General features: G+C 36.5%; 1 protein-coding gene across 3 annotated transcripts; it reads right to left on the minus strand.

The window, feature by feature from the left end:
• Window positions 1–1390: 1390 nt before the first annotated feature.
• On the minus strand, window positions 1391–11795 carry LOC127860373 (pirin-like). Of its 3 annotated transcripts, none has more exons than XM_052398409.1 (9): window positions 11703–11795; window positions 9537–9675; window positions 8908–9030; window positions 8379–8515; window positions 7249–7357; window positions 6509–6637; window positions 5158–5247; window positions 4617–4711; window positions 1391–2154 (listed from the first exon to the last, which is right to left on the minus strand). In XM_052398409.1, exons 2-9 carry the CDS (start codon window positions 9670–9672, stop codon window positions 2035–2037), a joined length of 939 nt encoding a protein of 312 aa, XP_052254369.1. In that variant the 5' UTR covers window positions 9673–9675; window positions 11703–11795; the 3' UTR covers window positions 1391–2034. The 3 variants fall into 3 exon arrangements, with proteins under 3 accessions (XP_052254369.1, XP_052254368.1, XP_052254367.1); XM_052398408.1 differs by lacking the exon at window positions 11703–11795 and adding an exon at window positions 11484–11696; XM_052398407.1 differs by lacking the exon at window positions 11703–11795 and adding an exon at window positions 11412–11696.
• Window positions 11796–17836: the final 6041 nt, after the last annotated feature.

Consider the following 17836-nt stretch of genomic DNA (forward strand, 5'->3'; position numbering starts at 1 on the left):
TCATGGTGTAGACAATTTCCGGTCGTCACTTGAAATATATTGTACAGAAATAAGTATTTTAACCTTCTTAAAAAACGGCAATAATAATAGTAATGGTATAAATTAAAAGTAATGGGATTATTTAAACAACGACATTGGTTATATTTTACGCGTGTTTGTAATTAAATTATGCATTGATTTCCAATGTGTTGCGCTTAATTATGCACATTGATTCGTACTTGGTACTGGGTAATCAGAGTGCACATTTTTTGCAAGTCTCTGTTATCCGAAGTGTCCTTTATCGGGAATCAAAGTGTCTGCAACTTCATGCATACTAGCTATTAAAATATACTCTATCTTCGTTCATATTTCATGGAATACTATCAACATTCAGTATTTGAAGCACATTTATTACTCTACACGCTGAAATATTAGACAATTTCTTGCAGTTCTTCAAAGTAGTTTTATTTTGTTGAAATGTTTACTGTTCATCCAGTTCATGCTGTTTTCCGACCGAATTTTCTATTTTTGGACAAAGATCTACCATTCTTCTTTGATTTTTTTCTTCTCAATAGAAAAGGATACACCATTTATCAACTAGACCATGCACTTTGTCGTAAACACTTATCTTTAGGATATTACTTTAAAAAATCAGACGAGGAAATTAGCTCTCACGATTGGCTTTCTTTTTCTTTGTTATCGAAGTGCCTTCGGTTATCGAAGTATCCGCATTACCAGCGTGCTTCTAAACAACAAAAGCTTTATGTCCAAAACGACCGAAACGAAAACTTGTAGCAGTTAACCAGGAAACAAATTATAAGCGGAATGATTTGATTAAAGGCTGTCGCCAACACAGAGTGGCGCCTTTTCCGTACCATTTTATAGACATGTTTTCAAAAAAATCCACCACAAACTGGAGGGAAAATGGCGACTGACAAGATATAAACATGTCATAAAGATAAGCAAGTCACAAGGACATAGACAATCATTCGTAGCTACGTCAACGCAAGTGCAAAACTATGTTTAAGTTCGTTCTTACCGGGAAGAAACTACCGGCCGGTTTTTTTTATCAAAAGTTATGAATTTATATGAATATACGAATAATAAAAATCTGTAGTTATTTAAATTACTGTCAGAGATATACCAAATTTGCCTATTTTCTTTTAATTATTATAAGTAAAGTTGTTACATGAATTATGTTTTATTAATTGAATTATGATTTGTTGTATTAATCGTCTATTGTATTGTTTGCTTTGTTTGAATTACACACTGTCAGATTACGCAATATTTTGTTGGTTTATTATTTTTATTTATTGTATTATTTAATTAAGGACTATATTTGAGTTATTATTTCTATCGTTAGTTACGTAAGGAGATTAAATACTTTTCTTTCAAAGATATAACACCTTCGCATATTTGTAATATTTATTATAACAAATACATGTGTTACAGTTGTCGATGCGAGTTTATTTATACATGCACCACGATAGAACCCACATATTACCAGTCGGCAATATTGGCGCCCAACTTGCGGCCAATTGATGGCATTGACACAGAAATTAATCAAAATTATTAAAGGAAATAACACAACATAAATATACAGGTCAATAATACTGACTACCTAGCACATTTTCTGATCATGCTAGTTTCAAAGAAAGTTTGCGAACAAATTACTTGATTGTGGTCAATAACTACTACAGTTAATATACGTACGGTATTTTCATTAAAACAGTGAGATTTGTGCCTGGATTTTCTATCTCGTGCCTCTTTAAAACATTTCATGCAAAAAGCATATCTTTACAAAAATTATTGTGATAACTAATAGAAAACATGACTCGTGAAAATATTCAAAACAATTAAATGGTATACATCATATTAAAAATTAAACCGTAATTACACATAAATAGTACACCAAAAGATATACAGTATTTTATCTGGTTAATGTAACGTCAAAGACAAAACATTCTAAATACAATCACTTCACTTAAGATTTATTTTTGCTTCGATCTTTACGCCTGTAGTAGAAAATCAACACTAAAGTGAACTATTATGCAGTTAGCTGCGATCCCATGTTCCGGTGCTCTTCTGTGTTCGCTTGGCTGCTTCCGTCTCCCGGCGTCTCTCATCAGCCCCCGGAATCTCACCCAGCTTCCCCTTCCGGTAATCCTCGATAGCCTGGTGAAGACGGTTGAATATGGATAATTGACCGGAAAGAAAACCGTATGGTCAACATAACTCTGTGCGCTTAAACGACACTAAGCACCCACAGGGCAATGGAAAGACGCCTTCTAACATGGTGGAAACATAGTAAACAAGCCTCTCTCTGTGAAAGCCGGGCTTAATGCATGTGCGTTTATTGTTTAAAGGAAGATTCTTCTAGAATAAAAACGTGTCAATGCGGAAAGTGTCGTTCGTAATCAGCCTGTGCAGACAACACAGGCTAATCTTGGATTACACTTTACGCACTTGCATTAAGCATGGTTGTCCTTGAGCGAGGCCCATATATAATGAAACACATGGCATTACAATACCAACAGTGCTTACACACCATCGTTTTAAGAGTACCATTATCAACTGATAAGTTTATATAAATAGAAGCATGTTTGTAAAAGTACCATTTTTATTTCACTAGATTCGCATGATTTTATATAGTGACCCCCTGTAGGGCGGTTGATATTGTACATAAATCACACTTCCGCTGGTAATCTGCTGAACTCATAACCTTTTGATTGCTAATAAAGAATATTCCCGAGAAAACAGGAGCATGTGATTCTTGGAAAATACTCGAAACCAATTTTGCACCGGTTTTATGACCAACTTATACATCGTTTACCGAGATTTAAAATACTCGTACTTTGAATTGCATTATCTTCGTAATAGCGTAATATATTAAATATCAAGACAATTAAAAAAACTTCTTTTTTTGTTGTTGGTTTTTTTGCTCATTATTTAAAAGTTTAGGTTTCTATCACACAAAGACCGTTATCTATAGGTCTTTGTATCACATAACACCTGAAGACTTAAAGTAAATGAGATGTAATGCTTACACATATATTTTAAGAAAAGAACTTCGCGGCCATGCATTCGGTATTTTTAAGCAAACTACAATTAAATTCTCACTACAGTTAGTCTAAATTGTATCGACACTTATGTTATATAAATCAGACATTTATATAAATATTATCTATAATGTACTCAGAAAATAATGCCTTCATAAACATGAACACTTGTATAATAACTTGGAAAAGCGGGCTTATTATGCAAACCATTGAACGTTAACATCCTGTAACACGAAAACATTATGCAAACCATTGAACGTTAACATCCTGTAACACGAAAACATTATGCAAACCATTGAACGTTAACATCCTGTAACACGAAAACATTATGCAAACCATTGAACGTTAACATCCTGTAACACGAAAACAATCAGCAACGAGGCGGGTCCTGTGTAATCTGCTTTATCACAAAAGGGTCGTGTTGCATACATGATTGTGTAATCAACAGTTTTGTATTCTTCACAAAAGGGCCAAGTTGCACACCTGTGTAAGCTGCTAATGTGTTCATCCCAAAAGAGCTGTGTTGCATATCTGTGTACTCTCTGTTCATAACAAAAGCTTTATGTTGCATACCTGTGTAATCTGCTGCTCTGTGTTCATCACAAGAGGGCCGTGTTGCATACCTATGTAATCTGCTGCTCTTTGTTCATTGCAAAAGGGCCGTGTTGTATACCTGAGGTATCTACTGCTCTTGGTTTACTACAAAAGGGCCGTGTTGCATACCTGTGCATTCTGCTGCTCCCTGTTCATCACAAAAAAGCAGTGTTGTATACCTGAGTTATCTACTGCTCTGTGCTTATCACAAAACAGCCGTGTTGCATACCTGTGTAATCTTCTGCTTCATGTTCATAACAATAAGACCGTGTTACAAACCTGTGTAATCCGCTGCTCTATGTATGTCCCAAAAGGGCCGTGTTGCAAACCTGCTTAATCTGCTGCTCCATGTTCATAACAATAAGACCGTGTTACAAACCTGTGTAATCCGCTGCTCTATGTATGTCCCAAAAGGGCCGTGTTGCAAACCTGTTTAATCTTCTGCTTCATGTTCTTAACATATGGGCTTTGTTGCATACCTGTGTAATCTGCTGATCCGTGTTTGTTACATTAGTGCGGTGTTGCAAACCTGTGGTATCTGTTGCTCTGCTCTGTGTATACAACAAAAGAGGCGTGTTGCATACCCGATTTATCTGTTGCTATGTGTTCATCATCAAAGAGCTTTGTTACATACCTGTGTATTTTGTTGTTCTGTGTTCATCATAAAAGGGCCGTGTTTCCTACCTGAGTAATCTGCTGCTTTTTTACATCACAAAGAGGTCGAGTTTTTATACCTGTTCAATCAGCTGCTCTTTGTTCATCACGAAAAGGCCGTGTTCCATACCTGTGTAATCAACTTCTCTGTGTATGTCACAAATGGGCCGTGTTCCATACCTGTGTAATCAACTTCTCTGTGTATGTCACAAATGGGCCGTGTTCCATACCTGTGTAATCTGCTACTCTGTGTTCATTTCAAAAAGGCATTAATGTATACCTGTGTAATCAACTGCTCTGAGTTCATCGCAAAAGGGCCGTGTTGTATACCTGTGTAATCTGCTGTTCTGTGTTCATCACAAAGGGGCCATGTTGCACCACGGGTTCCCGCAGCGGCTCCCCCGCGATCAGCAGCAGCCGGCACTCTGTAACCGGAAACATATATTGACGTATGACTTTCGGACGTTTGTCCTCATTGATAAAATGCACGGGCAAGAAGAAGGCATTGAAGGTGGCGAACCACTTAAATCGTAGTACATCACAAAGCAGCCGTTGTGCGCTTCATAAACAATATTCTTTGGTAGGTTCCTGAAATAATTAACATTAGTCGATATTGCCTTATGCCAATATGAACGAATACCTTAACATCAAGCAAACAGACTGTAAGCATCTTCTTTTGCATAACGTTACTGTATAATCTGCAACACTCCCAGTTAAATATCGTATCGAATATACTGCATTCGTTTTCTGAGGTCAGCATTTAACAAAAACAACAAAAAATGCACATTGAATATCTTTGTCTGATTCGTATACCAATTGCTTCGAAACTGGGTTATTTGGATGACATGTTTCCGTGTGCTGTAAACCTTACCCTCCTTTTGATGGTTTTCAATCTTGACGTCTGTGCCTTGTGCCAATATTGCAGTCTGTCCAAATTCTATATCAACTTTCCCAATGGTAGCTGTAAACGGAAATAATGATATATGGCGCATGATCATAAGCTGTGTTGCCACAATACAAAACCAAAGCAATACTGCCACTTAATATCAATTTCTGCTTTTATGACATGGCCGAACAAATTGTATGAACTATAGTACAAAAGAGCGATCAAATAAACAAAATTAAATATCTACTATGTCATTGTTTTAAACTATACTAATATGATACATTTCGAGATATGTCAATACAAAAACATATCGGTACTTAAGGAACAAATGCATAAACAAAATAGCATCGTCGTTTGAGTGGCAATTTAGGCATATCGTTAGGAATGAGCGAAACAGTCGTTTACCATCCAGACAAATTTAAGGCAGGTAGACAAATGCCCTCCCGGAAGCTCGTCATCCATTCTCATGTAAGGCAGTAGGTCAAATAAATTCAGACAAACATATCTCCTCCCTGAGGTGTGTCACCAAGTCTAATATAAGTAAGGCGAACATATGTCATCCCGAACGTGTGTCACCAAGTCTCATTTAAATCAGGCGAAGATATGTCCTCCCCGTACTTGTGTAACCAAGTCTAATTAAAGTTGAGCAAACATATGCCCTTTCGCACGTGTGTCACCAAGTCTAAATTAAGTAAGACGAACATATGCCCCGTTCTTGTAAAACCAGGTCTAAATTAAGTCGGGCTCTAATTTAAGTCAAATGAACATATGTCCTCCCGTACGTGTGTAACCAAGTCTAATTTAAGTAAGGGGAACATATGCTTTCCCGTACTTGTGTAACCAAGTCTAAGTTAAGTCTAGCTCTAATTCAAGTCAGGCGAACATATGTCCTTCTGTTCGTGTGTTTCCAAGTCTAATTAAAGTAAGACGAACATATGCCCTCTCGTACTTGTGTAACGAAGTCTGAATTAAGTCCGACTCCCAATTTAAGTAAGGCAAACGTATGCATTCTCTTACTTGTGTAACCAAGTCTAAATTAAGTCGGGCTATAATTTAAGCCAGGCGAACATATGCCCACCCGTTCGTGTGTCTCAAGTCTAATTTGAGTCAGTCGAACATATGCCCTCTCTTACTTGTGTAACCGAGTCTAAATTAAGTCAGGCTCTACTTTAAGTCAGGCGAACATATGTCCATCCGTACATATGCCCTGTGAACGTTTGCCGATCCATGTCCATCACCACCCCAAAAGCTTGTATTTGTGCTCTACATTTGGGTCGTACAGATACAGGCCGTATTTAACATTTTATCCCAGAAAGTATTGTACTCTTTTACCGACCTTTCCCACCCCGAACATAAATGAATCCGTCATATCTTTCCGGCACGTGCTGTGTAAACTCCGACCCCGGAGTCAACAGAATGTCGAGGTACATGATAGGGGTGCGCGTGGAGATGCTTGCGCGGGTCCCTGAAATAAGATGAAGAAAACAGCGGGGTATTTTTTTATATAATCATTTGTCAAAAATAATAAAAATGTATTACCGTTAATACACAATACCCCGGTACTCTCACATGGCATTTTTGTTCGAAAATAATCATGATAACTATTTCAATAGCAGCAGTAGCACCAGTAGCAGCAGTAGCAGCAACAACAACGACAACAAATCGTTAATGCATAAAATTTGCTGTTTATTCGCAACGAATTGAAGGCCATCTAATGGCATTATACATTAGTCATGATTGATTTCTAACATAATAAATTTAATTTGTTGTTCGTTTTGTTGTTCGTTCCTTCAATATCATGCGCAATTTCCAAAAAAAATGCAAATTGTCGTTTCGAAGATCGTACCACAAGTTTAATTAACGACACAAATTTGTAGTTTTACACAGATATTTTCATAAATATCATATTGAAATAATGTACATGTGAAATATAACGAGTAAACAACAAAGTTTTAGCCAGTAGTGTTAATGTTTCGAAAATAAGTCTTTCGATTTTCAATTAGACGCAAACGGTTAGCCGAGACGTAAATTGTTATGTATCTCGATGAAACTGACCATATTATTACGTGGTCTTACCAAGCGACTCGCCGGCAATGACTTTCACAACAACGCGTTTGTCTGTCGTCATGGCAACGGGTATCTTGTCAGGGGGCGTGTCCTGGTAGCGAGGGGGGATCATCTTATCCTGGAAAGGATGGCGTCGTGAATAACATTTCTGGAAGTAACATTTTTTAATTACAGTGCATAAAGCACTGGTATAATAACCGTCTGAATATACAGGCTACTTATGACTGGAACTTTAAGTTACAAATGTCATCCAAGAAAATGTATTAATGTATCCAGCGTTGAAAATATTGCTGAGACGTTAATGTTATGACGATGCGTTTGAAAAAAAATGTCTTCGCCGTAACACTTATAGGTACGTGGGGAACAAAAGAAAACATACAAATAAACGTAGACAGAATATTGACAATGCCACGTCCGTGTCATATTAAAGGGGCCTTTTTACGTTTTAGTATATTGACACAATTTAAAAAAAGTTATTTCAGATTCGCAAATTTTCGTTTTAGTTTAGATATTTTTGAGAAAATAGTAATACTGAACATTTACCATGCTCTAAAATATCCATTAAATGCATCTTTTGACGATTTGAAAGCCTGAAAATTATAAAGCGTTGCAACGCGAAACAATTGAATAATTTGGAAAGTTCCGTGGATGTCGTTAAATTTTGGGAAACTACGAGGTATGATTATATAAGTAAAAAATACATCCACTACAAGCATGAGCACGGATGGTCAAGCGGTCCAGGACTCCAGGGGTCAGTGGTTCCATTCCAGTTTAGGGTTACTTTTGTATCCTTAAAAAAAATGTGTATGCCCAACGTTTAAATTTAGCAATATAACACATTTAATGACAAGCTTCAATACATGCCAAAATCTGTGAAAAGGCCCCTTGAATAGACCAGTCAAATTGTTTAAGTTATGTACCATTTGGCTTTATGAATATGGTGTCCGCCTAGCGATCTGGATGTCACGTGTTCAACGCGTACTCTGAGCGTTCTCAACAACTCCTTAAGATACCATATACTAAATAAATCCTGAAAACGGACCTGCTAGCGGCTTTGTATGCAGTGGCTTTCGATGCAATAAAGATAAAATAAATAGGTTTAAAATGATACCAAATATAACACAGTAAATAAAACTGACTTTGGCCAGCAGGTTGACCCAGAGCTGAAAGCCCTCCACTGTGCCTCCGTGTTTCCGGGTATTCTCTGACGGCATCTCCGCGTGCACGACACCACTTCCGGCTGTCATCCATTGCACCCAGCCGGGACCCAGGTTTCCTGTGGTGTTCACATGTTTTTGATAGATAGGATATGCGTAAACATCTAGAATGAATGTTTCTTATGACAGCATAGAACTGTGCAGGGAAATGTTTAAAACAATAGTTTGTCTCGTTTTTTATCGCATTTGAAGACACATAACATTTTTATAGACACGATCATGCATAAAATGTAATAATTTATTGATATGACAACAAAACGAACATTTGAAAAAAATGTAGATTTGTAAAATAAGGATGATCCATTTTTTATATGTACGAACATAAATGATAACATATCTGACATGCTACTTGGCACTAAGTACTTATTTATTTGCTATAATCAAATTTAACATGGAACAGAAGAACATGGGAATGATTTTAACTGGGATTCAACTTTGTCTTTGTACGAACCAGTGTTGCCTTGTGAGTCTTTATGACACATCTCGCCGCTGATCACGTAGCTGACGGTCTCGAAGCCCCTGTGGGGGTGGTCAGGAGCCCCTAAGGCCTCCCCGGGTGCGTACGTGATAGGACCTGGAATAAATAAACTGTAACCACTCTAATCACGATCACACAGCGTCAGGCTACTGGAAGAAATTCGAATATGGAACGAGATTTTTTTACAAAAAGAACGTTATCATGTTAGATCCAAATACACAATGCGAAAAGTAAATAATATTATTAACTTATGAAAGAGTATGTGTCATGATGTAATAACAGAGCGCAATACATTTGCAGAAGTTATAGTAAAGATCGCGTTAGTTAAGAAATAGTTATATTCATGTGAACAAATAATATTGTGTATTTCGATTTCGCGTGTTTAATCTCTCCTGATCAAATTGTTTATGTAGGTGAACGCCGACCAGTTTGCTAGTAAACGTCAATAAACAATTGTACGAGGTGCTATGCTCAGACTACAACGATGATGATAATGAAGATGATTATGTCGACGACCAAGATGATGATTGACGATGAAGACGATGATGATGGTGATGATGATGATGGTGATGATAGTGATGATGGTGATATGATGGACTTACCAAAGTGGTCAAGCATCAGGAAAGGGTCACATAACGGCACGGACCCTCCTAGAGCGCGGCGCACGATGAAACCTCCTCCCTCTCGCTGCTTGTGGCCTGTGTACACCTTACGTACCGCGCGCAATGATGTCGCCATCGTCTTAAGAAGCAATGATGCATAAGGCTTTGATATACATACATAAAAATATTTTTAGACACTTTTTTTTATTAAATACATTATGACTTAATGGCTATTTTATCATCATTAATCGATCTTTGTATTGTGTTATATTTAAGAAATAGTAAACCCCACTGAGGTCCCTATGGCATTAAAGTGACCAGTGACTGGCTGGTCACTATAATGCCATTGGGACCGAAGTGGAGTTTACTATTTCTTATATTACACCGAAGAGTTTCCCCTTTACTATTTTACAGTATTGTACGATTGTTTATGGTTTAAAGAGATAAACTGAGGAATTTCGAAGGAATAATGACGTCATTTCGTTAAAAAATGACGTCATTTTACAGTAAAAAGGTTCAAATTTAGTGGTGTGTAACCGCGAACGGTCCAAATACAAAAACGAGAGCGCCGATGGCGTTAAAAGCATAGATGCAAGATACAGGGAAGAATGGCGTCACGTGGTATAATGTAGTTCGATATCGCCATCCGCGAATTTCTCAAATCAATAATTTCAAACAATTACCGACTATTTAAATAGATAATCTTTCCATTTACATCAGTGTTTGAAACGCTTATGAAAAATAATTACCCAAGCCTTTCAAAATTTAAGCACGGACAGATCTGTATCGAACTATTGTTTTCACAAATGAAAATAGACGCTACCCTATTCGTCTGCGTCAAGAATTTGTCGTAAAACTTGTGGTAAGCGTTAGATGCAGACGTGCACAACAGATTGAGTTCTGAATACAGATTTCTGAATGCAGATTTTTATAGAAACTCCTCACAGCAGTTACTTCCCTTGCTTCGCCCGGTCAGTAACTTCTAGTATAAGGGAGGCCACTGCGTAGGAGATTGAGATTTATAGTGCAGATAGAATTGTTTTACGAACGAAATTTGTTTTTGGTTATAAGAAGATTTTTTGACATAAAACGGTCTTAGAAAAATTCACTAAAAACGGTGTCAGCAATATTCTTGAAAATAAACGTTAGAAAAACGTTTCCCAAAAAAAATGTAAGAACGACCATATACTAAATTAAATAGATATTTCGTCTGATTTTTGATCAGGTAAGGCTTCATAAAGGGCAACCGATCGATGTGGATTTTCGAAATGTGGTATATACCACCTATGCTAAAAAGTGGCCGATCAATATACTCTATCTTTCTCTATCGCATTGTACAGAATGAAACCGGTCATATAGATATAGAAGGACCAATATCTCTGAGGTGTAATATTTAAGAAATAATCGACGGGTAACCGTTGGTTATTGCGGTAATAACCAACGGTATGGAGTTCCGATGCGTAGGAATTAAACCACGAGGGCGTAGCCCGAGTGGTTTGATAACAAACATCGGAACGATTCAATAAAAAATACAGCTCAACGTTTACCAATTCAGGCAGAGTTTGAATTAGGATTACCAAACTTGTCGTTTGGGATCATTTTAATATACAGAAAACATGTGAGTTTGAATGAAATCACTCAGTCAAGCCATTGCCACAGTCAGGCAACTAGCTTACCGAAACCTAGCTAGCTCGGACGTCAACGTCTGCGCGGCGAGTAGTAGTTCTGCCTTCCATAACTTTAAATGTCGCTTTTTATGATTTTTGACTGGCGCAATATATAAACTGTACGCTGAAGTTTCTTTAGCTAGACGAGTAGCATAGCTTGCATTTCTAGTTAAAAATCATGTACATAAAAGTATATATAAACATGTACCTTTAGTTAATCCGTTTCTTCCAGTGGACGATGTTTTTTTAAATGCACTATGATAGTATTCTATATATTTACCTGTATTTAAATATAACTGCTTATCGACGAAAAGTAGAACGCGATGTAAATATCGATTTATGCTTAACTGCCTACTGCATTCTTAATGCTCAATATTATTATTAACACTAAATGTGTTGCAATCAAATAACCGTATAGTTTTATATTAAAATTACATGTCAACACAAATCCATGGAACTTAAATTATTTCTAGATTCTTAACAACACGAAGATTCTTGCCTCTGATAATTCACATGAGCGTTTTCCATATGCTTTTTGTTATTGTTCTATATATTAACCTGTATATATAAATAGAACTGTTCACGCATGAATTGTAGAACGCAATATAAAAAAAGATTCATACTAGTAATTAGATACAGAAGGCCTTTATCGTACGGCGGAACGCTTTTGCTGTATCAAACTATTAATAAATGGTCTTTATGCCGACTTCAGAAACGACGAAAAAAGCAAACTTAATGAAGTTCTTTGTTTTTCAGTGAAGTTATTTGCAAAACAAAGTATAACATTGGTTAGGAAACCATTCGTTGAATTGTGTTTGGGTTAAAGGGACTGTCCAACAAATTAGAGCGTCGTTCGACGTGAATCGATATTTTGGGAAACTACGAGGATTGCTTATATAGCTAAAAATACCTACGCATTCGATAAAAGGGTGGATGGTCGAGTGGTTAAATCGGGTGGCATTATACTCCAAGCTTTCATGACTCTAGGGGTCAGTGGTTCGAGCCCTGTGGAGGTTAACGTTTTTTCTTCTTTTTAAAAATTGTATTCTTATTTTTTACTGGAGATTTTTAGTTCAAATGTTTAGATTTATCAATATAAAGCATTTAAAGTAGTTAATGTCAGGCTTAAATACATGCCAAAATCTGTTGGACGGCCCCTTTAAGATGCTATGACTACTTTAAATTATTTATGAATAATTACATACATATAAATTTGGTTGTGAAAAGATATCAAAGTCGACTGAAGCGATGGCTTGTGTATCGATATTATAACGCGATAGGCTTTTCCATCTCAGTAACAGTTATTCCAACACGGTATTAGACTGACAGTGCATATGGAAACACATGTAACACATGGAAAACAAGTAATGTATGTTCAAGATGTTAACTATAATTCTTTTTTTTCTATTTAATTTTCATGAATGCTTGTTTTCAAGACGAATTGCAATATGGGTTTTGCCGTATAAAGTCATTTATACTATTAATTAAGTAGTGCAAACGTTAAAGATAACAATGGTCCAAATTGTATTTTCTTAACATTTAATATACAAATATTAACTATAAAACGTACGTTATTATAACCACGCCGGGTATGCGGATACTTTGATAACAGATGGCACTTCGATACCAGATAACAACAAAAGCAACGCGCGAGAGTTGAGTTCATCAGCTTTTTTGCATTTATGTTCTGTTCATTTGGTTTTCAGACACGTAACATTGTTTGGTCGATTAATGGTATAGTACTTTCGTATTGCGGAGCAAGAAAGTCGTGAACAAAACAGTGGATTATAAAAAGAGATACAATTTCAGCGATAATCGTCATAAATTCGATGATCAGTACGTATTTCAACAAAATAAAAATAACTGGAAATCAATCAAGAACGTGCCAACTAATTGAAATAAAAGATCAATATGTCCATTTATGTTACATCATGTTACATTTTAGTTGAATAACGTATTTGATGAAATTCATATGTTTTAAGAGCCGGGTGACAAATTTTCATGGACACTTCTTTTACCGATCATCTCAAAGACAATGGCACTTCGATTCCAGATAACTCGACACTTTTTACCAGATATAAAACACTCTATTTAGTAAATCAGTAATGCAGAAATCGCTGTGGAATACTACTATAGAAAGCATGCAATAAATAAAAATGTATGTACTGACGTAAATTAAAAACGAATCACCGAAACATGTTCTTATCCCTTTGGAATATGATAATAAAAGGGAAAGGGAAGTGTAAAGGGAAGTGCTTCCTATTAGTGGAGCTCAATATAAAGGGAGTTTTCCAATCTCTTTTAAAGTTTGTGACTACGCATTAGTATCGTCTTCATGATGCGATTCTAATGAGCACCAATGACAAAGGATTTTATGAGGTGTATTGGCCGCTGTAAGACCCCTTGGTCCCCTTATCTAGAGTCTTGCTATAATATAAGTTCAAATGACCACAGTCGTGTTGATCCACATGATCCGTTGTAATTTCAATTCTCTTAATCTCAATTTACCACTTAAAAACAAATGTATTATCTAGACAATTATTTTCGGTCGTCACTTGAAATATATTACTACAGATATAAACATTTGAATCTTATTTAAAATTTGCACGTATTATCATATAAATTAATAGTGATAAGATTTTTGAAAACGAACAACGCCATTGGTTATATTTTACATGTGTATGTACTTACGTTATGCAAAGATTACCAATGTGTCGGGCTTGACAATGCAATTATATTCGTACTTCAAAATGTTTGGTAAGAATAGCCAAATTCATATACATAAATACAAATACATAAATTCATTTCAGGTAGAATATAAAACTCGGTTATCAGAGTGCCCAATTTGTTGAAAGTCTCTGTTATCGGAAATCAAAGTATCCGCAACTTCATGAATACCACCTATTAAAACATGCTCCATCTTCGTTTATATTTCATTGAAAACTATCAAAATTTCAGTATTTGAAGCACAAGGATTACTCTCCATGCTGGAATATCAAACAACTTCTTGCAATATTTCTAAGTAGTTTTATTTAGTTGAAAAGTTTAGTGTTCCTCTAGTTTATGCTGTTTTCCGACCGAATTTTCTATTTTGGGGGGAAAAATCTACAATTCTTCCATGATATTTTTCTTTGCAATAGAAAAGGATACACCATTTATAAACTCAACCATGCGCCTTGTCTAAAAAAACTAATCTTTATGATATAACTTTTAAAACTTTTTTGTTATCTGGTATGGAAGTGCCAGCTGTTATCAAAGTATCCGCATACCCAGCGTGTATAACGGTGATGCTATTTAACAGATCTGCACACATGAATCGATCTATTGAACGTAACAACGATTAACGCTGCAGTGACTTTAACTGCTTAAGAACTTACTTTTGCTTTTTTGTCATCAGAATGAAATTTCATTAAATGCATTTGTTATAAAAAAAAATATAACTTCTTTGATTGCATTCTTTATGAAGGATAATTTCTCGAATAACAGAGACGTCACAGTATGCATAGAGCCAGCGGAAAACCCCATGCGTCCGCAATTATCGTTAGGCAAAGGAAGTTTTTTTATATTATTACCACGTGTTGAGTTATACGAGGTCAAGTCATATATGTATGTTCTATGCGTTACTTCAATCAAATATCTAACTACTACCCCTTATGGCAAGCCTGAACTTATAGAATACCAATATATCAATATTACAATCGATCAGTTAGTTTATGTAGTTGCCACTTAATACAATGTTGTTAGGTAACGTGACGGTGACATATATATAGGATATGGCACGAGTTGTCATATCATATTCAGGAATTGTGTTAGTAAGCGAGCTTTTACTAACGAATTTCCTGGACGAGTTTAATAAAATATGGTATGATATGACAACCACTGGGGGCTGACGAGGTCAAAGCATAGACCGTTTCGCTACGACGTCGGGTATATGTTTTACTACGAAAACATTGTTTAAATACACATGACATCGAGAACGGATTAGTCGAAAATTGTGTTTAAAACATGTAAGATTATGCTTTTTTAATAACAAAACTCTGAATTTAAGCACAATGACATTTCATAGGTCTGTTACATAAAATTATAATCCAAGATGTGTCTGGTTTATGCGGTTAAACAAGAAATATACCGCTGATTTATCAAACCGAAGTCAAGTTTCACTTTAAAAAAATGCAATTAAGGGTTACAACTGTGTTTAATTGACACAATTTTACAATTTCCATATTGATCTATGTATCGTTAAGCCACTGGTGTGTTTAGAAATGTGTAGGGTGACCCAGTTATCAGAAATAAAGGCTAAATATTATTATTAGGCATGATCATGTCTCTGACAGTATACTTATATGCCTGGCTACGACAACGCTTTAGCGTGTATGCGTTTCTCACAGAAGACGTATTGGTTATCTGTCAAAGGCAAAATAAAGAAAAAACAATTTAATACAGAGTCATGGAGTGGCTGGTTGTTTCCTTTGAGGAAGAGGTAGTAACAACGGCACAACATGATCCGAAGCGCACAGTCGACATGGCAATGCACATTATTATGATATAATTAAATTCACGACTAGGCCAAAGGAAACGATTAAAATCGAAAATCCATATATAAGATGACAGTTGAGAGTCGAGAACCTAATGTCGTCGGTCTCAATAAAAATGACGCATCTTCACTTTGTGACAATCCCTTATAGCATACGGTTCTCTTTATCAAATAACATTCGATTCTCGTTATCCCCAACTCGCTTATCTCGAAACTCTGCTTATGTTAAAGTAAATCCTGTGTCCCAACTTCGATCATTATTTATCTCATACGGATTTTGAGTTTTACATTGTATATATCAAAGCGATTTTCTTGAAAATCGGTTATCGTCAATTAATTTTGAGATGAATTTCATGTTCGTATACATGATTTTACATGTAAAATCCACACATGTAACAGCCGTAAGGTGTGGAAAGTAGGATCCCAATGGCACAAATCCGCAATTGCATACCGGTAATCAATATATTGTTGTAAAGGTGTGGCAGTGGGTTTCTGTCACAGGTTATTGTTTACTGCGTACATGACGGCCGGTAAATTTACCTCGTGTTACAATGCGGTTAAGGCCCAGTCTATCTATGATGCCGGCGGAGCCCCAGTGTGTGATCAGGCATCTACCGGTATGAACCGGGGCCCTTCAGGGATGAACAGAGTCTCCACCGGGATGAACCGTTGACGACCGGGTACAACCGGGGCTCCACCGGGAAAGTATTAAAATGTTTAATACCTCCGGGAGTCACCGGGTAGGACCGGCAACGACCGGGTGGCACCGGGAACAACCGGGACTGTACCGGGAACAACCGGGACGGCACCTTAGCTCCACCGGGGCCAAAACACACAATGGCAGAGCTACAGCAACGCCGCGGTGGAGCCCCGGTGAATGCCGGCAGAGTCCCTTTATAGCAACGTTACATAAGTAAACCGGTGCTCTGACGGTGCCGTCCCGGTTGTTCCCGGTGCAGTCCCGGTTGTTTCCAGTGCCAAGCCGGTCATTGCCGGTCCTTCGCGGTAACTCCTGGTTCATCCCGGAGGTATTAAACATTTGAATACTTTACCGGTGGAGCCCCGGTTGTCCCCGGTTAACTGCAACCTGCATGTGATATGTCCTGAAATGGATACAGAAACTTCGTTGAGCAACCTATACATTATATTTGTACTTCGTTGCGCAACCAATACATACTCTGTGCGAAACCTATACATAAAGCGACTTGTAATTTCCTTCGAAACAAAGCATTTGAATAATTAAAATACATGTTCGTAACCTGTTTTGTACTTTAAAATGTGTAATGTACACAGAATCAAAGTAACATGTAATTTTGTTTAATTTAAGTTACCGTAATTGGCTATTTTAATAGAATAACCACCTTATGCAGTGCTTCAAATAAAAATATTTCGATTTTAGCTCAAAATAAACTTAAAGGTTGCAACTACGCGCATTTGTTATTAGTTTGTTATTGAAAATAGGTACCTACCATTATTGGATGTTCCGTTCTTTAATCCATAAACACCAGAAAAGATGAAACTCGCCTGATTAAGTAGTGTATTAAAACAATGTTTTAGTAGTGAAACATATACCCGACGTCGTAGCGAAACGGACTACGCTTTGACCTCGTCAGCCCCCAGTGACAACGAGTGTCAGATATTGTTATCACACGCTTTTAAATGAGCAAATTAAATGTTGTTTACATTTCGTGACGTCATTTGACGTTGCAACGTCATTTCAGCATAACAACACAATACGATTGGTCAATAAACGCAAACTAAGCCAATGAAGACGCTAAAAAGTATATTACACATGTGTAAGATAAAAATATATTTAATGATTATATTACATGGGAAACAGGGTATGGCATTTGATAAATAGTAATCTGTTTTCAAGTCTTTCGTTTTATAAAAGCTTCGCACCAAACAAAAATTGTCAGAGTAGCATATCTTTTGGGTTTAACATGTTAAGAAACTTTTTACCATTACGGGTTTTCTTATGTATTTTATAATACTAATGGATTCGAAATTTATGCGTTTTCTATAGCAAAATAATGTTCATAGTTGAATTACTAATATGTATACCAAGGACTTGTATAGGGCAGTGGATAAAAGCCATG

The sequence above is a fragment of the Dreissena polymorpha genome, chromosome 15 (assembly GCF_020536995.1).
Source record: "Dreissena polymorpha isolate Duluth1 chromosome 15, UMN_Dpol_1.0, whole genome shotgun sequence".
NCBI classification, from domain to species: domain Eukaryota; kingdom Metazoa; phylum Mollusca; class Bivalvia; order Myida; family Dreissenidae; genus Dreissena; species Dreissena polymorpha.

Excerpts from the sequence above, each read along its gene's own strand:
- LOC127860373 (XM_052398409.1), bottom strand. The coding sequence starts at position 9,672 with ATGGCGACATCATTGCGCGCGGTACGTAAGGTGTACACAGGCCACAAG. Across the intron at positions 9,031-9,536 it reads CCTGATGCTTGACCACTTTG|GTCCTATCACGTACGCACCC; the intron begins GTAAGTCCATCA and ends TATTTATTCCAG. Across the intron at positions 4,712-5,157 it reads TGAAAACCATCAAAAGGAGG|AGTGCCGGCTGCTGCTGATC; the intron begins GTAAGGTTTACA and ends TTCCGGTTACAG.